The 21,081-nt window shown below is 56.4% G+C and overlaps 7 protein-coding genes across 7 annotated transcripts; 4 read left to right on the top strand and 3 right to left on the bottom strand.

The window, feature by feature from the left end:
- Positions 1 to 3,789: 3,789 nt before the first annotated feature.
- Positions 3,790 to 5,130, top strand: ISF_02409 (hypothetical protein; the record flags this gene model as incomplete). Its single annotated transcript, XM_018846015.1, has 1 exon — positions 3,790 to 5,130. One exon carries the CDS (start codon positions 3,790 to 3,792, stop codon positions 5,128 to 5,130), a length of 1,341 nt encoding a protein of 446 aa, XP_018706722.1.
- A 287-nt stretch (positions 5,131 to 5,417) lies between these two features.
- On the bottom strand, positions 5,418 to 6,891 carry ISF_02408 (Major facilitator superfamily domain, general substrate transporter; the record flags this gene model as incomplete). Its single annotated transcript, XM_018846014.1, has 2 exons — positions 5,418 to 5,585; positions 5,665 to 6,891. 2 exons carry the CDS (start codon positions 6,889 to 6,891, stop codon positions 5,418 to 5,420), a joined length of 1,395 nt encoding a protein of 464 aa, XP_018706721.1.
- An 862-nt stretch (positions 6,892 to 7,753) lies between these two features.
- ISF_02407 (Oxoglutarate/iron-dependent oxygenase) lies at positions 7,754 to 8,473 on the top strand (the record flags this gene model as incomplete). The annotated part of the gene is made up of 1 exon (XM_018846013.1): positions 7,754 to 8,473. One exon carries the CDS (start codon positions 7,754 to 7,756, stop codon positions 8,471 to 8,473), a length of 720 nt encoding a protein of 239 aa, XP_018706720.1.
- Positions 8,474 to 11,074: 2,601 nt separating this feature from the next.
- Positions 11,075 to 12,609, top strand: ISF_02406 (Extracellular membrane protein, CFEM domain protein; the record flags this gene model as incomplete). The annotated part of the gene is made up of 3 exons (XM_018846012.1): positions 11,075 to 11,251; positions 11,311 to 12,119; positions 12,171 to 12,609. The coding sequence occupies 3 exons, from the start codon at positions 11,075 to 11,077 to the stop codon at positions 12,607 to 12,609; spliced, it is 1,425 nt and encodes a 474-aa protein (XP_018706719.1).
- Positions 12,610 to 12,848: 239 nt separating this feature from the next.
- On the bottom strand, positions 12,849 to 15,571 carry ISF_02405 (UDP-glucuronosyl/UDP-glucosyltransferase; the record flags this gene model as incomplete). The annotated part of the gene is made up of 2 exons (XM_018846011.1): positions 12,849 to 14,691; positions 14,763 to 15,571. The coding sequence occupies 2 exons, from the start codon at positions 15,569 to 15,571 to the stop codon at positions 12,849 to 12,851; spliced, it is 2,652 nt and encodes an 883-aa protein (XP_018706718.1).
- Positions 15,572 to 16,988: 1,417 nt separating this feature from the next.
- Positions 16,989 to 18,292, top strand: ISF_02404 (hypothetical protein; the record flags this gene model as incomplete). The annotated part of the gene is made up of 4 exons (XM_018846010.1): positions 16,989 to 17,534; positions 17,584 to 17,592; positions 17,645 to 18,094; positions 18,152 to 18,292. The coding sequence occupies 4 exons, from the start codon at positions 16,989 to 16,991 to the stop codon at positions 18,290 to 18,292; spliced, it is 1,146 nt and encodes a 381-aa protein (XP_018706717.1).
- Positions 18,293 to 18,897: 605 nt separating this feature from the next.
- Positions 18,898 to 20,680, bottom strand: ISF_02403 (Major facilitator superfamily domain, general substrate transporter; the record flags this gene model as incomplete). Its single annotated transcript, XM_018846009.1, has 2 exons — positions 18,898 to 19,561; positions 19,629 to 20,680. The coding sequence occupies 2 exons, from the start codon at positions 20,678 to 20,680 to the stop codon at positions 18,898 to 18,900; spliced, it is 1,716 nt and encodes a 571-aa protein (XP_018706716.1).
- Positions 20,681 to 21,081: the final 401 nt, after the last annotated feature.

Raw genomic sequence — 21,081 nt, 5'->3', positions numbered from 1 at the left:
CGGCATTCCCAGCCTGAGCCGGCCCTTGGCGGCGCCGCCGTGGCGTCCGGCTCGTAGGCGAGAAAACTCTGACGTGGTGGCTTGCCAGGGGGGGATATAGTTTCCGTCTTTCCGACATCCGGGTGGCTGGCTGGGCAAAAGCGTTGATCTTGTTACAACAGACAACCGACAACCGACAACTCTACGTCACCCTGTTGGTCAGTTACGGCGTAGAGACAGCGACAGGAAGCGACCCAAGAGAATCGACCTTATTGGCAATCCAACAGCAAGCAAAAAGGAGTTTCCCCAGCTCCGAGCACGACCCTGCAGGAGAAAAGAGCGGAGAGCGAGAAAGGGCATCCCCAGCACCGCGACCCACTGGAGAAATTTATATAGGGTCATTCATTAGCCGTCGCGTGATGTTATGGTGAGGGTACTGCGTATTGAGTGGTTTTTTTCATTGCGTGAGCGCGAGTCAGGAGGAATTCCCATACCGTTATCAGCCAAGTCCCCGAGATTGCTGGCAAGTTATGCCGCGATACGCCCAGGGCTATAGCTGAACCGACGACCGACGTCGCGGAGGCCATTCACCGAGCAGAGCTGGTCATGAGACTACCCTTGAAACAGCCCTGGGATTTCCCCAGCTGCTCTCATGCTCCAGTCCGGGGGCGAGACCGTGTTTTTTTTTCTTAGTAACGTTACCGCCTTGCTTCGTTCGTAGATACGGGGAAAGAAGGAAAGGGAAGGGGTTTTATTATTGATGACTTGAGTCGGGGTAAGGTCGTGCGCGGTAAAACGGGGCGCGCGGGGAGCGAGGTGGACGGAGGAAGCCGCGATGACGAGGAAATGAGATGTTTGTTGTGCTCCGTGCGGAGGTCTCGCTGCTGGGGAAAGGATATCCAAAGATGACAAGAGGACGAGAGGAGAAGAAACTCGGTGTACACACCGCTGGGATGATTCGGTTGTCGCCGGGCTCTACTCCGTAGTCATGGGCCGTACTCGGAGTAGTTCAAGATGCTGGTTATCGATTGGCTACTGCCAGCAAAGCGACGGACGGATTAACTAGAGGCCTGGAAATTGATGGCGACCGTTTGCGAGAGCCGCCAATTCTCACCCGTCAGCACAGGATTCGAGGCCACCATGCAGTAGCGGCGATTGCGCAATGCATATTAGCTGGCTGACCGATGGCTGTCTGCTGCTCTTTAGATGGTTATTCCCAACAGCCTGCGATGCATTTTGGCGGGACTTGAGCAGGGCTAGGGCAGGGCAGAGCATGGGTCGGGGTATGGCTGGGAAGGTCTTTTTTCGCTGCCAGTCGTCGGGAAAAAATTTCAACAAGAATGATGGATAATTCTGTTTGGTTGGGAAGAGGCTGTTCCGGGCAGGCCGACATTCATTCATTGTCAGTCACCAGGTCGTGCAACAGAAAAGGAGGCAAGAAGGAATCCATTTCTTCTCGTTTGAGAGTGCACAGCCATGCACTAATACCGAATTTTGTCTCTTTTGGCAATTTTCTCCAGAGTAGAGTTGTATCCGGCGGCGGGCGCCTAGGGACCCGGAGCCTGGTGCTTTCTCCGAGGGGTCCTCGGGCGGAAGAACAGCGCTTAACAATCAAACTCTTTTTCAAGTTACTGTACATACAAGTACTGGCACTGCCACTTGGTTTGTGGCTATACCAGTATCTGTGCCGCAACTATTAGTTATTAGTTCGACCCATTTTCTCGTTCGTCCAGCACAGTTTCACCGCGGTCTGCAAGGCAGAAACAGAAACACCATCGTCGACTGACCCTTTCGTCTTGTCTTAGTTGGGCTCCGAAGCAGGCTGAACAGCTGGCTGGCCGACGAGTTAAATTAGAAAATATTAACTAGTTATGGGCTCATTGGACTCTCGAGTGGACCAGGCATACGTATGCATCGCATTGCTTACCAGTCGATTGCGCGCCAACTTGCAGGCAGTCAGCCCACTAACACCCGCTATGGATGTATGTAGCTACTGTATATATGTATGTACATACATAGTTAGCTGCTGCAGCCCGACCGGCATTGAGCTGCGGCTGGGATTTTATTGCGTTTTGAATCCTGTTCATACCCTGCACGCCATTGGCCAGCGAATACCGGTCTTCACACCATGGTCGCGTGTGTGTGGCGTCAACCTTGGAATACTGGTAGTTACTGGTAGTTACTGGTAGTTACTGGTAGTCACTGGTAGTCACTGGTAGTCACTGGTAGTCACTGGTAGTCACTGGTCGAGAGGGGTAACTCGCCTTCATCACGAGCCTTGGTCCAGGCCGCGTCGACCACTGAGACAGCATGCTAATGACGTAACTATCATTTTGACCAGGAATTCTTGAAGCAACGTTGATGATGAGATTTCCTTTTATGAACATGTTTCTTTTTTTAATCAAGGACACCGTCTAGCGACACGGATTTCAGGTTGGTGATGGGGTTGCATCATTCATTTCCCTTCTCACCTCAGACCCGAATACGCAGCGACCTGCATGTGACCGTACCAGTACCAGTATCGGCGATGCATCACTGCACCGCTCACTGACCTTGACTCGGACTGGCTGTGTCCATCCATGGCTGGACCAGACGAGAGGCATGTGCAAATGGCTGCGCCGCGACGGGATGGGAATAACACGTCAACGACTAGCCAACTTAATCTTGACCCGTCGTGAACGACCTCAAGGCATCTCGAACCTCGAGTTAAAAAATGTACACAAGGCTGTCGCGGAGAATACTGTAAAAGTCTTGGCTTTACCGATAGCTTGGGGCGATTCGCCGATGAGAGACGGCAGACAGAGAAAAGACAGGGCTGCCGCGCAAGCAATACGATGGCACGGGATGGATGGGCAGCCATGCAGCCACCATTCCCCCTTTGAATCACTAATGTCTAATGTGACCGACCACAGGCTGTGATTTGCTGCTCGGCCTGTAACGAGCCAACTAGAGCGGACAGCAGGACACCGCGCCAACGTCACCCAACGTACTTTTGTCAGAGCGATACCCCCTCGTCGTTTTCCTTGTATGGCTAGTAGAACAGCCACGGGGCGCAAGACAAGCTTTTTGGAGTAGGTTAAGCCGGATTTACACCGCCTGAACGAGCACGACAGCTAACTAAACCACCAAGTAACTGTGTCGCTAGGTAGTTACGGATAGTCCGTCAACTCATCCTCTGGTTCCCCGACTGGGGCTTCTCCGAGTGGCCTAGCAGGAACCCGTCACCGGGCGTGGCTCAGCCCTATTCACTAACTCAGCCAAGAAAAATCGTCCAGAAAACTTGGCGCTGCCTCTCTTCCTCTCCACCACGGACCCCCCCCCTACCGACTAATAGGCCGATCAGACTAGCCAGATCATTGGCCCTTCGGGGGTCCGGCTGTCCGCAGCGAGGCTTCAACTGCCTTCCGTATCGAGGCAAAACGATACGAGAGATGATAAACGGCCCAGCCAGGCCAGCCAGGCCAGCCAGGCCAGCCAGCCAGCCAGGCCAGCCAGCCAGCCAGCCAGCCAGCCAGGCTTGTCCCGTCCTTGCCGCCCAGCTGCGCCCACAACAAAGGAGTGAAGTAACTAATGGACATGCAGGACGGAGGCGGAGTACAAGGAGTCCTTGTACCCGTCAGACAAGGCAAGTGCGGGCGGACACAGGACATATTTAGAAGGGGAAGTAGCAAGGAGTAACAAGTGATCTGCTCGCTCTCTTGACTTGACCGTGTCATATATGCTGCTCCCTTCCCCCCAGCCACTCGTCTCCTGCATGCCTTAATTTCTTACACCACACCTACGACACTATTCCCATATCCCTCACCCACGATGCAGACAAGCTATCTGTATCCGGAAGCTGCGAGTACAGCGTCGAGCTCCATCTCGGGCATGTCGACGCGCTCGTGTGCACTCATCGACACCGTCTATGCCGCCGCCTCGACCAACGACGGCCCGCGCGTCTGTGGCCTCCCCAACCTGTCCTTCCGCTGCCGCCCCAAGAATACATGTCCTCGCCTCTCCATGGACACACACACCACCGGCGGTGGCAGCAGCAGCAGCAGCAGCAGCAACAGCAGCTTTCATGACTATCCATCTAGCACGAGAACCTCGGAGAGCCGCGACTCGTCCTGCACCAGCCACGACTTTGACACCTCGTACCATCGGTTCAGCCGCACCGCTCACATGGGCATCCTGGATCCGAGCTACAAGCGCTTCGTCAGCCAGCACGGCCACGGTTCGCTCGTGTACAAGGCTAGGAGCGGTGCGGCCGTCGTTGCCGGCGACCCCCTCTGCGCGCCGGACCAGGTCGAGTCGCTGCTGGACGAGTTTCGACGGTTCCGTGGCGACCGGCGCCTCCGAGTCGTATACGTCGGCGCCAGCGCAGCCTTTGCCGAGCGTTCGCAGCGCGAGGGCTGTGTGACGATGCACTTTGGCCGCGAGCGCGTGCTGAACCCGCTCACGAACCCGCTGCTCAAGAACAAGGCCGGCAAGCGAACCATCAGCCAGTGCCGGCAGCTGCTCGACGCCGCGCGCGGCGGCGTCTCTGTGGGCATCTACGCGCCCGGCGTCAACGGCTACGATCCGGAGCTGGAGCTGGAGCTGCAGGCAGTCTACGATGGCTGGCGTGCGCAGCGTGACTCGTCCCGGCCGACCAGCGCGCAGGCCTTCATCACCCGGTACGACCTCTTCTCGCGACCGGACGTCACCATGTTCCTATACACGTGCGACCGCGACGGCCGTGCCAACGGCATCGCCGGCCTGCGATACCTCGGCGCCAACAACGGGTTCCAACTGGACCCCTGCGTCGCCTCCGACGATGCGCCCCGCGGCATCACCGACCTCCTCGTTGTCTCCGCGATGCAGCTGCTGCGCAACAGCGGGGTCTCGTACCTCAGCCTGGGCTTCGAGCCGTACGGGGAGCTCAAGGACGTCACCGGCCGCGACGGCTGGCTCGCAAAGCTGACGCGCGATGGCTACCGTCGCGTCATGGGGTCGATCAAGGCGTCGGGGAAGCAGACGCACAACGACAAGCTGCGGCCAGACGAGGACCAAGAATCCGGGCTATACATCATCCTACCGCGAGGGCTACTGCATTTGCGAGAAATCAGCGCTCTGATCAAAGTGACGAATGTGGATGTCACAAGCCTGTTTTCGCGAAAAGAGGTGTAAGTGTGTCACGCAAGGTGGGTGTCTAGGTTGGTTGGTGTAAGACACACCTCGCACGCGTGTATTAATTCTCTCAATGGCGTTTCATGGGGTTTAGCAAAACACTTTTCTTACATGTATAAAATCTATCATTCGCTATCTAGCTAGCTTTTTTTTTCTTTTTCTATAGTCTAGTTGCCAAATCTATTTTCTATGTCTTCATCCATTCATTTCATCGTTTGCAGACAGCAACTTGTCGCAGGTCACTGTCCAACAGCAGTCGTATTGGCTTCGGCTGAGCGGAAACAACCTCAGACCTTCCCAAGCAAAGGAACATTCATCCTCAGACGCATAACACCGACCAGCACAGCCGCCGCCAGCGCCAAGGAGCCGGCATAGAACATGGCGGGCCGATACGCATGTAAGCCGCTGTCCTGGCCACCGTATGCGTCCAAAATATAACCAGCAATTGGGGCACCCTACAATACGCGGAAGAGTTAGCTATTAGACCCACGCCAACAGCCTCGCCATCGGCGAGATACAAGGGCGCAGACTTACCATGAGGTATCCTCCGGCCCATCCGGTGACAATCATGCCGAGCGCCACGACCACCCGCGCCGAGCCGAAGACGTTGCCCACCACGGTCGGGATGGTCGAGAAGAAGCCACCGTTGGCCGCGCCGTTGAGCACCGCAAACACCGCCAGCGGGCCGACCGTCGTCGACGTCGGCCACAGCACCAGCATCCCCAGCGCGCTCACCAGCAGGCAACCCAGCATCGTGTTGGTCGCGCCCGCCTTGTCCGCCAGCAGCCCGCAGAGGATCCGGCCTACCGCCGACGAGAAGTTGAACCCGGCCAGCAGCGCCGCGCCCGTCGCCGCCGACAACCCCAGCGAGCTGGCGTACAGCGGCAGGAAGAAGGCCGGTACGAGCAGGGGAAAGGTGGCGATGGCGCCGGCGACGAACATGAGGCTGAAGCGTACGTCTCTGAACAGGCGCCACTCGATGGCGCCGACGACGGCGACGGCGCGCGTGCGCTCGGTGACGAAGAGCGCGGCGGGGAGGCCGGTGGCGAGCGTGGCCAGGCCCATGACGCGGTACGCCCACGCGGGGTCGGAGCGCCGGATGAGGACGTCCTCGACGATGGTGATGACCGCGCCGCCGAGCCCGCCGCCCGCAAAGACCAACCCGTTGGCCAGCCCCCGCCGGCGCTTGAAGTACTGCGCCGGCGTGACCGAGCACACGGTGAAGCACAGGCTCATCCCCACCCCCAGCATCGCGCCCGCCGTGACGTACAAGCCCGCGACGCTCTCCGTGGCGAAGCCGGCGAGGACCTGCGCCAGGCCGATGGTCGCGACGCCCGCGACGGCGGTCCAGCGGGTGCCGACGCGGCGGATGATGCGCGCGTTGACCATGGCCATGACGCTGATGAGGGTGGCGGGGATGGAGCCGACGAAGGAGAGGGTGGCGGGGGCGCCGAGGCCGCGCGCGACGAGGGCGGACTGCATGACGCCCCAGCTGTAGTTGACGCCGGTGAGCCAGAAGGAGACGACGGCGCAGGCGGCGACGACGGCCCAGCCGCGGCCGCCGTCGGGGACGGTGGCGTCGGCGATGCGCGAGGCTTCGAGGATCGGGTCCAGGTCGCTGTCGGAGCCGGAGGGGGAGGGGTCGTGAGAGGCGGCGCCGCCGCCGCGGAGTTGGATGGTGCCGCGCGCCTGCTGCTCGGTGCGAGTGTGGCCAAGCTCGAGGGCCGTGCTGGCCGTCGTCGTCACCGTCTTGGTCGCCATTGTGCTATCAACACCGGTGGAGATGCGATGTATATGGTATCTGCGTATATGACCCAAGGTTTGTTATTTGGAAAGATTACAGATTACAGCGTGAAACCTGAGTGGATTGCAACCATCTCGATAACAAAACATACAAGGCGGACGCCGTGGAACTACCTGACTTCCTCTCCCCATCACCCCCCCTCCCCATGGAGCAGGCTGACCGACTCCACCAGCCCGTGACTCGAGGGGTTGAAGGTTTTTTTCGTGGATCACGAAGGGCGCGTTCTCGAATTGCTAGTCACGGGCCGGCTTTACTCGGAGCAGCGAGCCCGCCCAAAGAGGTGGTTTCCTCATTTTAAGCCGCATCTCCACGCGGCGGCAAGCGTTCCGGCCACCGTTCCGGCCCTCGTCTAAATCCACTTTCCGGTGGCGCCATTGGATCACGCCAAGATGCGGTGTCGGAGGCGGAGAGGGCTGGGCGATTGCTGAAAAGAGCAAGAGATTTGAAAAGAATTATTCACGGAGCAACAAAACATAGGGTTCGAGGGGCATAGAGGTCTAGATAGTGTCGGTGTAAGTGGCGGTTGTTGGTCTAAGTCGAGTCCGGAGGGACAGGGTGTAACTGGTTGATTATTCGCACCAAAGCAGGACATTGGCCGAGAAGCAAGGCTAGGAGTAATAACGGACATCTCAAGAGGGATTTTGATCACTTAGACTTTATCCCAAGAGCGTATCTGTCGAGATACTGCTCGCGAGAAATAACCACCATCAAGAGTGAGTCACGTGATCCACACCGAATTTTGGTGTGAGCTTTCTCCCACACAAACTCGTTCGAACAAGAATCGAGCAGCTCGACTTACACAACGGCGCACTACTTACGATGGAGCCGCTCGGCACTGAGCCGGCCGGCCTCTCCCTGCACAAAGACTTCATCTCCAAGGAGCAGGAAGACGCCGTCCTGCGGATCCTCCGGGAGCAGCTCGACTGGCCGGACCGCAAGGGCCGACGCTCGCTGCACTACGGCTACACCTTCAGCTACAAGACCTTCGCCATCGACCACGACGTGCCGTACTTTCCCTTCCCCGCGTGGCTCGCGCCGCTGCTGCCGACCGGCGAGGCGCGGCCGCCGGACCAGGTGTGCGTGCAGCACTACCCGCCCGGCGCGGGCATCCCGCCGCACGCGGACACGCACAGCGCCTTCGACCAGCTGTACGCGCTGTCGCTGGGGGCACCGGTGCTGATGCAGTTCAGCCGCGGCGAGGAGAGGAAGGAGGTGGATTTGGCGCCGCGGGCGATGATGCGGATGGAGGGGGAGGCGCGGCTGCACTGGACGCACGGCATCCGCGCGCGCAAGACGGACGTGTTGGCAGACGGCACGGTGCGGCCGCGGAGGGACAGGTGGAGCGTGACGTACAGATGGCTGCGCGAGGGCGGCGTGTGCGAGTGCGGCGATGGGAGGCTCTGCGACACGGCGCAGCGAAGGATGGGCGTGGAGCGCGGGTACCGCTGGAAGGAGCAGGAGAAGGAGACGGAGGCGGCGGCGGCGGCGGCGCAGGAGGAGGTGATGAGCTCGTCGGCCAAGGGGGAGGAGGACACGTGACGGTGGTGTGTGATGCTGTCGACTCGCGTGTCAAAGGCGTGCGCGACAAGAAGCAAAAAAAAAGTCAAACAAGCACATGAAGAATCATCTGCGCGCGATATACCCGGACGACGTCTCTGCCTCGGCCGCTACCGGTTATATGCAATCACTTGACTATGACAGCCATCTTGGCAGGCACAGCAAGGCAAGCCTAGACTAGATGGCTGTATGGTCTCGCTTGATTCTGGCAGTCATCTCGGCAAACAACGGCGTGGCAGCACTAGAATCATGGGTGGCCAAAAGGGGGATCGCCCAGGCGTCGCTTCCATTTCGTGGTGCGGCGAGTCTTTCACCAAAGGGCAAAAGCCGGCGGCGCATGCGGTTTCTGGGGGAAAAAAGTCCTGCACGACGCAGGGGGAGTCGATCGCCACATGCTTGCTTGAATGCGAAGATGCGAGCCCTTGGCGTCGATGGCGGCGGGGGGGGGGGGGGGGGGGGAAGATGGTGTCGAGGTGCTGCGATGCATGACAGGGAAGAAAAAAAAAATCACGGCCAATTGAGTGTCGTATTTGGGGGTTGCTTGGCGTTTGGAATACATAAGATGGCCCCCCCACGAAGAGGAACGAGTCTACAGATGCAGAGGGTTAATAATAAAAGTAATCAGAGGAGTCAATGCGCAGAGACAATATCAAAGAGGCGCGAAAATGTTGCTTCAACTTGGGCGGTGGCGCACAAACCTGTTCATTCTTAATTGCTTTGAAAGGACGAAACTCAAACAGCCCAGAACTCGCTTCCAAACATATCGTCTGCCTTTTTTTCTGCCTCTTTCTGCCTCTTTCTTGCTTTCTTCTTTTTGAAATGCATCGCCAAAAGGATAATGGCAAGCGACGATTTAACAGCCGATGGCCACCAACAGCGACAAGCAGCAGATCGTCACTCATCCAGCGCCACGAGGCGGGAAGGCCGAGGCTATGAGGTGCCGGGAGGACAAGTCCCGGGTTCCGGCAGTTCTCTCATATGTGTTGTGTTGATGTGACATGAACGAGTTTTTTTTTTTTTTTGGTGTGCTGCCCCAGCTTAGACAAGGGATTCATGTAAAGAGATAGTTTACGAGAAAGGAGACCCAAAGACCTTGACAAGGCTGTTACATCGGCGCTGTCAGAATGGCTGGTCCGCGGTGTCTCGGTCGACAGGAGCGGCAAGGAAGAAGCGCCTGGTGGTACATAGCCATTGATACAGAGACAGGGAATTGAAAGAAGAAGAAAGGAAAAGGTCAACCCCAATTTCTTATTTTTCTGGATATGAGGAACGTTTTATCTCCTTGCTCGTGAGCAGCCTTGCCAGCCCGTTGCCGAGGGAGCGACTAGTTGTCAGTGTCAAAATCGAGGCGAAGGGCAAAGGAATTACCCGCTCCCTTTCCCTTCCCGCGCTGACAAGACAAACCCCAACGGGTTTCCCCTCTCTTGCCATCCTGATTACCTTTCCCTCGTACTTAGTTTGTAGAGGGGTTGATTTGCCTGCCATTAATGGGTCTAGGCTTGCGCTCGGTCCATTGCTGGCCCCCGTCAGCGGGGGGGGACGCCGGACGAGCACACCGTGGTAAAGCTTAAAACGTATGAGACCTATATTCTTCACCCGTCATCCCTGATCCTGGCAAGCCTCGCTGAAGAAAGAGAAGAAGAAAAAAAACCAAAAAAAAAAGCGAGTCGTTGAGATCGATCTGACGCATTGAACAGTTGGTTCATGAGTTTCCCTGGGCGGTTACAGCCATTTTTCTCCTCTCCCCTTCCCACGTGAACTTTAATCGCATTCTCAACTCGACAAAGGACATATGACAATCTCGACCTCGGCGAGCAGCTGGGGTCCCGATTTCTGCAGGCTGCAAGCCATCTTGTGGGGGAATGCGCGTCTCTTTGGGTAAGGGCTGGACGCAGCTGGGCGTGCTTGGTGGCTGTGTGGCTCTTTGGTCGGACCAATGGCAACCGTGCCACTGTCTCTTTCATTCCCGGCTTCTCTTTTTTTTTCCCCTCCCATCCTTCAGCCTGGCACCTGGCAGTTCGACGATGTTTGCGGGGGTGGAGAATTGGGAAGCATATGATTTGTCTCTGACAAGTTGTCTTGGAGGGAGGGGGGGGGGAGGTAACCTTCCCGCCGCTTCCCCGGGCTTGTTGTTGTCCTTCATTACTCGGGCCGCACACACAAGACCTTTTCTCTACTGGCTCTCAGACTGATGTCTTTCTTTTTCTTCCCCATTCCCGTTGCGACCATTTCGTCCAGTGTGGAGCCGGTGGGCGGTGGTCTGTTCGAGGCCAGCGACAGAAGAGAGTTGGACGGAGGCGTTGCGTAGTGTATATTAAGAAAGTCTGTGCCACTACCAACGCGTAGTAGGGGTGAAATAGCCTTTTTTTCTCGTTCTTGCAGCAACTCGATTTTACTCACTGGTAGCGCCCGTCGTCCAAAGTCTACCCGTCTCTCTCTTCATCCTGTCAACCTACATCTATACATCTACCCGTCTCTGGTGACCCTCGACGACAAACATCACCCGGCATCGCGGCGGTGATGGAAATACGGCCCGCGACCGTCGCCTGCGTGTAAACCATCGTCTACGCCACACCACATACGATGAAGATATCCCCAGGTCTGTCCCTGGCCGTCGCCGGGATATGGCTCGCCGGAGCCTGCCAGGGCCAGGACACCCAATCGCCACCCAGCCGGCGTGGTGCATCATCGCACCGCAACACCGTGGCTATCCCTAGAGCCGCCTTGTCGACCATCTTAGACCAAGTACCATCGTGCGCAGTAAGTATCCGATTTTACAGACTGGCGGAAGACCGTCGGAATCTAATGGACTCTCCCAGAAATCGTGCGTTGAACAACTCACGGCCGGCCACGACTGCGACGACGGAACATGCCTCTGCGCCAACGCCACCGTCGAACACGCCCTCGGACCCTGCGTATTGGCTGCGTGCACCATGGCCGAGAGCATCACCACCAAGAACTTCACGCAAGCCGCGTGCAACTTACCACGGCGCGATCGCGCGACACCCTTCAACGTCACGTCCATCACGCTCTGTACCATTACCGGCATCATGGTCCTTGCCAGGCTCATCTTCAAGGGCCAATTTAGCTACGCCGCCAAGCTCGGCCTCGACGACTGGTTCATCATCGCCTCCATCGCCGTCGGCCTGCCGTGCACCATCATCAACGGCGTGGGCTTCACACGCCACGGCCTCGGCAAGGATGTTTGGACGCTCCCCCCCGACATGATCGAGACCTTTGGCCGCTTCTTTTATGCGCAGCAGATTCTGTATCTGTTTCTCGTCACTTCCATAAAAATGAGCTTGCTCTTCTTTTATCTGTCGATATTTCCTGGCAGAGGCGTCCGTACCGTGCTGTGGCTGACAATGGCCGTAACGGGCGTCTTCGGGCTGACCTTTGTGCTGCTGTCAATCTTTCAGTGCACCCCCATACAATTCTATTGGCTGCGTTACGTACAGCCTGTCCACGGATACTGCACGAGGATCAATTTGCTAGGGTGGATACACGGCGGCGTCAGTACAGCTATTGACGTTTGGATGATTGGCATTCCCCTCTTCGAGATTCGCAAGCTAGAGCTGCACTGGAAGAAGAAGGTCGGGGCGGCCATCATGTTTCTCACAGGAACATTGTAAGTCAACCATACTCGAAATGCAAGGCATGTATCACTGACCAGGGATAGTGTCACCATCGTCTCGGCGCTGCGGCTCAGGTCCCTCATCTACTTCGCCAATTCCATCAACCCAACCTGGGATGAATTGCCCGTAGCTCTATGGGCCACCATTGAAATCAATGTCGGACTAATGTGCGCTTGCCTACCGACGCTGCGATTGATTCTTGTGCGAATGTGGCCTCGCGTATTCGGGAGCACGATAAACTCAGCATCCGAGAGATCCGCTGTTTCGCACGCGACAAACACGAGCGCCTCTGCCCGCAAGGGAAAGATTCGGGCCGCTAGTCTTGACACAGACACAGCACCCATAAGCCCACGGCTAATGGAAACCAATACGGCATTTGAGCTGGAAGCTAAATATCCAACATCGGAGGATGACCGCGAGGACTTAGAGAGTCACGGGGGTCACGAGACCGCTTCATTTGAAGACGGCTGCCACGCAAAATAGCCGACAAAAAACAAGCAAAAACACGTAAATATATATAATAGTAATAATACATACATACTGCATCCTCATCCCATTAAAATGGTAAACAAAAGTTGGTGCATGCGCTATGTACGCTGGATATTCTAGAAGAAGGTAGATCGCCGCCCCGAGATAGTAAACCAAAAGAAATATAGGAAAGGAGATATCGTGACATGGTAAAATATTAAGTGAGTGGTTGGAATGGCGCTATTTTGGAGAACCTAGAATTTGGCATTCCATGCGTCGACCACCGCCTGGCGCTCTTCCACAGTGGCCTCTCGAAAGTCCAAAAGTGCCATGCGGAGTCTGACGAGTAGAATTTCTGCCTTGAGTTTGGTGAGGTGGCGCTTGGAAAGCTCCCTCTCAACGCCCTTGAGAGTGTAGCCCGGAAGGCCAAAGATAGCGGCGCCTAGGCCGCAGAAGAAGCCCTTGCCACCACGCCAGATACCCTTTCCGAGGCCTTTCGCACCTTCGTCTCTGGTACCCTTATAAGGCTGTACGACAATGCCCGAGAAAGCATCCCAGAAGCCGAGAACAAATTCCTTTCCGGCAACCTTGACCCCGCTGCCGAAACCCTTGATCTGGTCCCTGCGGCGAACCTCGATACCGGCATAGCCGTACGAAGGGAAGTTGTGGAAGCCGTTGGCCGTATTCCAAAAGAACGCAACTGGAGCCTTGAAGCCGGCCTTGGCAAGCTCGACGCCGAATCGGCCGGTCTTGCGAGTAAGATACCACGTGCGGCCGTGCTGTCCTCTCTCATGCTCCTCCCATTCCGCCTTGCGCTTGTCATGGAACGTAGGTGCGCGTTTGATTGCGGGCTCGGGAGGTTGAAAAGTGCGCAGAGATTTTTTGGCCATTTTCCGGGCTGACAATTCCATTTCCGAGGGAGTGATGTTACTCGAAGCAGCTGTCAAGACTCTGAGGCGGCCGTCGGGGTGTGTCGGTGGTTCAGGTTGGCTGTCCTTGGGTGCGGCGGCTTTGGCTTCGGACGAGGAGTCGCTTGATTCTGCTTCTTGATCAACCTTACTGCTGCGCCGATACTTCCAGGCTTTGGAATAATCGGAGGAGGCAATGGCAACAGCTGTGACGAAACCGGTGGCGGAAGCAACCATTCCTACCAAGGGATGCTCGGCGCCCTCGTCCACATACCAGCTTTTGTGCTGAATTAGCTTGACTTGGTCCGGCGTAAGGATACCTTCGTCAGTTAAGCAGGCGGCGGCAAATCCACTCAAGCGCGCGCCGGTCTTTTTATGCAGCCAAGTGGCCAGCCTGTCTGGGCACAGGTCACACTGTAGCTGGTCCTCGCTGACAAGGCGTTCGAGGAAGTCGGTCACAGTATCTTCTGCTCCGTTCTCCGCAGCAATAGTCTTGGCCATCTCCTGGGCACCTTTCTGGACATCCTCCTTCAGGGCTGTAGTGATGCTTTCGGTAAGACTATCGACAGTCATCTCGGTGAATGGCACAGGTTCCGGACCAGCACCAGCGCGAGCTACCATTTGGCCCCAGAAAGCCTGATCTCCAAAGAAGGGGACAACAACAGTTGGTCGACCTGCGGCGATACCGGCGGCGGTGGTGCCGGCACCACCATGATGTACGACGGCACAGACGTGCTGGAACAGCCAATCATGGGGGCAGTTGCCGATGAGATAGATGTTGTCGGGAACCTCGTCGCCACCAACCTTGCTCCAACCCTTGGAGATAATGGCACGGACACCAGACTTCTTGACAGCCGCAAAAAGCAGTTTGGTGAGCTCCTCGGGCTTCTCGACTACAATGGACCCGAAGCCTATGTAGATTGGGGCTGGTCCTGCAGCGAGGAAAGCAGTTAAGTCCTCGGGAGGCTTGTAGGAACTGGCGAGAGGCAAAAAGGAGAAGCCCGTGATGTTGATGTAAGAACCCCAGTCTTTCGGCTTGGGAATGAGTGACTTGGACCAGAGGTATGTGAATGGCACGCGTAGACGCGGGAGTAGATGGAAACCCCAGAGAGGGCTAATTGGGTCGAGACCAAGCTTCTGATGGCGAAATTTGGAGATCAAGTCACCGAGACTAGAGCGGTTGTTAAAACTGGAGAGGTTATGGTATTGCTGCATGCGATTGCAAGTACAACAGCATGGTGATAGAATGGAAGAACTTACCCTTGCCACGTGAGGAGTTCCATCATGATGAAAGAAATGTAGTTGGCCATTTTTTTGTCGGCTCCGCCGTAGTTCATAGCAGCCAAGGGATGGGCGAAGGCGTCGGTGGGGGACCAGGGCATGGTGAAGACCATATGAAGAGGAATGCCGAGCTTCTCGGCGCAGTGAATATGAGCCATAGAAGGTGGGTTGGCAATAATGACGTCGGCGACGAAGAGGTCCTTGGCATCTTTGACAGTTGCGGCAGTGACTGGGTTGCCCATGCCGTTACCAGCCTCGATGCAGCTCCGCCAGCAGCCATTGATAATTTCAGCCATCTCCTCGCGACGCTTGCCAATATCGCCGGCCTTTACGCTCTCTCTATTGGGTAACAGGCCGGGATTCCTGACCATGTAAGACATGAGGGCCTCTGGGTCGCCGCCAATGCTGAAGAACTCGACGCCTTGTTCCTCGACAAAGTCCTTGAAGACCGGGTGGGTGCATATGCGGACTCTGTGGTTATAGGGGGCCCGGCTGAGGCTCTGGGCAATGGGGATGAAGGGCTGGACATCGCCGCGGGAGCCAACAATGTGTATGGCGATGTTGAGGCGAGGGATGCTTTCAGGTTCTGCCTTGGGGAGTTGGGGCGAGGCTGGTCGGCTGGTGGGGTGTTTGCATGACCGTTTCATCTGGAGATCATGATACCACGAGGTGAGGGAGTGCGCCTCGCTGTGAAAACGAATCTTGAAACGGCCATCGTCGCCCACAGAGCCAGATGGGCCCTTTTCGAGGACGAGCTGGCCGGGCTCTCTCGACTTGGTGCGGAACATGTTGGCAGCGTGTACCTCGCAGCTTTGCACGCGGCTGGATTGGATTCCGCGGAAGGGTTTGGCCCGCCAGGAGAAGAAGGGGAGGCAGACTGGCAGTAAGATGCTGTTTATAGAAGCTAGAGCAAGTAATGGGTTGGGCCAAGATGGATGCGGGAGGTTGTTGAAGCAAACGAAAATGGCAGAATTGGAGGAAGTTGATGCAAAACACAAGACCACGGGCGATAGAGCTGGCCGGCAAGCACCGCTAGCTGTACCTTGGCGTACCCAAGCCAAGGTACCAAAGTCCAAAGTGGTGGTGGCACCAGTGGGCCAGCCTTGCGACCCTGGAAATGAGGGGCAATGTGCTGCCGGGGCTGCTGAAGAATCTGCTGTATAAAGAGCGCTATAATTGACGGTGATTTGGGGGGTTTTCCGCCAAACGGCGATTGGGGTGGGGCACTGGATATGCCGCAGTTAGTGGGTGAGCACTATAGATGCTGAAATAATTAGTGAAGTGAGGGTAAAAGTGTAATTACATGGTTATGAAAGGGATGCAAAAAAAAAAAAAATACTTGTGTTTTTTTGTCTTATTGTTTCAGTCGCATTAGGCTAGCTGAGTCTGTGCTTCGTTGCTACCTTTCCGTTATCCCTGGGCAAAGGTAACTAACGCTTCCGGCGTTTTCGGCCGACAGTTCTCACGGCCCCCTTGGAAAAGTCTTGCTGAAGGCCGATCGCCACTGCAATCAGCCAGGTCGCCGGTTTCCCAACGGCCTTTATGATTTTTCTATGTGGCGTTGTACCTAGACATTGTCTTGAATCATGCATGGATGAAGGGGCTCTTCATTTGTTCCTCATTCTGTTGGCGATTTGAATGTGAGAACTTTTACCTATACCTACCCGATACTATACGCGCAAATAAACTTGTCAAAAAAGAAGAACAACCGCCCCAAGGAGCCAAGACGTTGTATCCATAATACTAGGCTTGCGGCGAGATCGATTTCACCATGGTATTTCTCGGCAGCGCCTGTCATAGGCTGTCGCTACAGCGCCGGTGAAGCCGGCCACCCCGGCTGATAAGTTTTAGTTAGCGCTCACAGCCACTGCCTGGGGTCTGGACCATACTAGCCTCCATAACGTTACTGAGAAGCCAAGATTCGCAAATCCCACCAATGCCTTGGTCACAATTCCCCGGTGAGGATTTGCGCATAGTTTCGCGCTATGCAGACTTTGGTGGTAGTCTGCGACCAATGTGCTGTGGAATTTTTACTCCCTGGAGAGCTTCTCCGTCCTGACCTCATTCTCGAAGTCCGGCGGTACGTACCTGCCAATGCTCGAAAGGCCGGTTGGACAAAACTAGCAGCGCCCCCAGTCGCGACCCTAATTGAAGGCAACCGCGCGCGCGGACTGTTTGCCAACCGTCAGAAAGCAACGCCTTCCAATGGCTTCCTCACCACGTCGCGCCTCCGAGGCCGAAGCGACCGAATCGACCATCGTCGGCCGCGCCCGTCGTGCCTCCCTCTCCGTCCTCAATGCCAACCCCCAGCTCGGCATCTGGCAGGCCGCTGGCACCGCCATCGCCCAGGCCCCCAACCTGACGGAGCTCCGCGACGTCGACATGGGCGGCGGCAATATTACCTTCAACTCCCAGGGTCATTCGGCGCGCCTCGCCGCCGTCTACGAGGATATCGGTCGTCTCGCGCTGGTCCGCAGCAACACCCGCGTCCTCGACAAGGAGTCGGGCAGGGAAAAGACGACCCCCGTGAGCGCGGACGAGACGCCCATGGATACGGCGCAAGAAGAACCGAGCAAGAAGAGCAAGGAGCACCATCACCACAGACACCATCTGTGGCATCACAGCCACGGCGAAAGTCACGGCAAACAAGCAGACATTGGGCCGACAATCATGCACGGCTTGGCGGCCTTCTGGAAATTCTTCATTACGCCGGCTGGCTTCCTTATCACCATATACTGTTTAAATATTGTTGTACGTATAATATGCCCAACCTAGGTGGCCATCTACTAACAATCTATAGGCATGGGGTGTATGTCGTCATTTTTCCTTTCAACCTTACAACCTGCTGACTTTATTTCTAGGCCATGCTCTTCTTCCTCCTCCTCAAAGCTGCCCCCGCCATGAACCATCCCTCCGCCGACGACAACTCCTCGCCCCGCAAGATCTGGCTCGAGATCGACTCCCAGATCCTCAACGCCCTCTTCTGCGTCACCGGCTTTGGCCTCGCGCCGTGGCGTTTCCGTGACCTCTATTACTTTATCCGCGGCGCCCATATGCACGACCAGATCGCCATGGGCAAGCTGGCTAAGCAGAACCGTGGCTGGTTCCGCCCGCCTACCTGGTACACGGAGGCCGAGGAGACGTCAGTCGAAACGCCGGAACAAGTCAAGCCACCCACATTTACCGGTCGGGTTGCGCCCCCGACGCCCGTCTGGAAACTTGGCTTCACGATCTGGATGATGGTGTGGAACACTATACTCCAGGCGGTCCTGTGCTTCTTCATGTGGCACTACAACCGCATAGATCGTCCAGTAAGTGATTGTGCACAATCCCCTAGCTTCAACCGACTGTATCTAACTGGTGATTAGGGTTGGGCGACTGGCACATTCATCGGCCTCGGCTGTGGCGTCTCAATGCTCGCGGGACTCATGTCCTATTGGGAAGGCCGTAAAGTCAAGAAGATTGAGGGCCCTGCCGTTGAAGTTGTTGAAGCGAAAGACGCAGTATAGATACATGCAGCTACTAACGCCTTCAGAGGCGGTTCATGCTGGGCCGGTCATTGGCACATTCGACCAGGGCCGCATAGGCGCAGCCAATTGCTCCGAAAGGGAGTCTGCCACGGGAGAGAAGTCGCGGCAACAACAATGGTGATGCGGTAGCCTGAGACCAGGAGAAGTTGCCTCGAGAATAACATCAGACAACCGAAGACATAGAAATTACAAGTTAGGGCACCAGTTCCTTGGTTTGTTGGTTGTATTTGTCACAACAAATGGTTGACGGAAAGACAAACAGCAGCAAACGACCAGACAGGAATGTCAGCATTGTAAATATTATATTAATAGAATATACAATAGGTTCAAATATGACAGATAACGAGGAAAATAAAGCAAAAGACTCCGATGACTATAGCAATGAGTCGAAATGACGCAGCCGCCATGCAACAAATGGAAGACGAAAAAAGGGAAAGAAAAGCAAGGTCCCTAAATCACTACGTGCAATTCCAGCTTTCTCTAACTCCGATGCTTTTCATAACCATCTATCCCTTCACTCTCCGTGGTAACCGTTCATCACATAACTTCATCATGGTTTTCGTATCGCCCTCCTGCCAACCAGTCTAGTTGTTCAATTTGTCCTTCTTCACCAGCAGTGCTTCTTTGTCTGCCACGAGTGCAACTTTTGCGGCTTCCAGTTTCTCTTTTTCAGCGATTTGGCGGAGCTCTTCCTTCTCGTCAGCGGTAAGCTCGGCCGAAGCCGAGCCAAGGCGCATGGTAGCTGTGAGCAACAGCGCAATGCCGGCCAGACCAACACCGAGCCAGAAGCCGATGCGGTACTGGCGTGCTAGGCTCAGAGGTGAATCTAGGCTCTTTTGAATCGATGAGATCAACAAATCGCTGAATCCCAGGCAAAAGGAGCTGCCAATGTAGATGAGGCAGTTGGTGATGCCGCCCACTGCTGCCTGGTCGCGCTTCGGCAGCGCCGTCGTCAGAAACACGTTCGTCACGTTGAAGGATAGATCAATGCCGATGGTCGCGCAGCACATGGCCGGCAATATGTACATCCAGTAGAGGGTGCCTCTGGGTTGGCCAGAGTCGATGGGCAGGATCGCGAAGAGCAGGACGCAGAAGAGAAAGCCAAGGCTGGAGATGATGAGCAGTATTTGGTTGGACAAGAGGTGCAGCACCATGCCACCAATGGCGGCGAGGAAGAGGCCGCCAAGGAAAAGCGGTGTATACCACGCAGCAGCGAGAATAGGAGTCGCACGAAGAACATTGCCGATACTACAGAGGATCTCAGTTAGCAAGCAAGCAACGAAGTTTTCCCAGTTGCCGTTGCGGGTGAACTTACTAAAGACTGGTGTAGAACAAGAAGATGGAGTTGACACCATAAAAGAAAAATAGTGCAACAAAGAGTCTGATCATGTACTTTGGCTTGAATATCCGGCGCGGCATGAGAGGTTGCGACGAGACCCAGCCCTGGACGTACACCGTGAGGGCGAGGAAGAGAAGGCCGAGGACCAGACAGACGATGATGTACGGGGTCGCCCATCCTTGGGGGCCGTGACTGCCCTCCGAAAACGCAAAGTTGATTAGCGCCAGCGCCGGCACCGACGTCACGAGACCGAGCCAGTCCATGCGCGCCTCCGGGTCGACGTCGTTGAGCTGCGGGGGGATGACCGCGTAGCTGATGGACAGGACGACGCACTGGAGGGTGGCGCCGAGGAAGAAGTACCACCGCCAGTCGGCGTACTGCGTCGTGAGCGCGGCCGTGATGATGCCAAAGTAGAAGCCGACCGCCGCGAACGCGCCGTACACGCAGTACACGCGGTTCTTGCGCGGGCCGGGCCGGTACACCTGGCCAAGGATGGACAAGCCGGCCGGCAGGAAGGCGCCGAAGCCGACCCCCTGCATGGCACGGCACACGATCAGCGGCGTCGCGCTGGAGCAGAGGCCGGCCGCCGCCGCCCAGGCGGCCAGCCACACGTGGCCGCCGAGGTAGACGACGCGGGCGCTCCACTGGCCGCAAAGCCGCGAGAAGGGCAGCAGGGTGACGCCGGCGGCGAGGTTGGGCACGGCGGTCGGCCAGGTGCGCGCGGCCTCGGGGATGTGCACCGCATCGGTGAGCGTCGGCAGGATGATGTTGAAGCCCGAGGTGAAGTACTCGCTCATCATCAGGGACATGACGATGGACATGACGAAAATGACCTCGATGAAGGTGTTCGCGAAAATGGGCGGGCGTTCGCGTCCGAGCCGCTCAATATCGGCGTGGGTAAGCTGTGATGGCCGGGTCGCCCCCGGCAGGTCCAGCGACGTCAGCGTGGCGGCGTCGGTGAGCTCCGTGCTGCATGATGTCGCCGTCGACGGCTTCCGGCTCGTCGTCGTCACCGTGGTTGTGCTCATCGAAAGCTTCTGCGTTCCGTATAAGACCAGCTTGAAGGGCAAGGCGTTGAACTACGGGTTGTTTTTACTTGGACCACGAGAAAAACAGCTTTGCAAGCTCCTTTTTAACAGCTTGGAGCTAAGCTCCATGGCGATAATATAGGCCATCAGTGGACTTGTCGCCTCTTCCCCCCTCCCAGCTTAAAAATGCGTAGACATTCCTGTGATGCCTCACGACTGCCCGATCGAGCCACTTGTGTCTCAGTCTGGCTATGGTGCCCAGCCGAGTCTGGCGCCAACGTCCAATCAGAAGTCGCTTCTCCCCGTGATCTAGTTCAAGCTTCGGAGAAAAAAATGGTCAGGTCCAAAAAAATCATGTGCGACAAGGTCTCGCGTGGAAAAGTGACAGTCCGCAGCGCCAG

Source organism: Cordyceps fumosorosea (assembly GCF_001636725.1).
Source record: "Cordyceps fumosorosea ARSEF 2679 chromosome Unknown scaffold_4, whole genome shotgun sequence".
Classification (NCBI taxonomy): domain Eukaryota; kingdom Fungi; phylum Ascomycota; class Sordariomycetes; order Hypocreales; family Cordycipitaceae; genus Cordyceps; species Cordyceps fumosorosea.
This window is presented reverse-complemented; position numbering and strand designations above follow the sequence as displayed.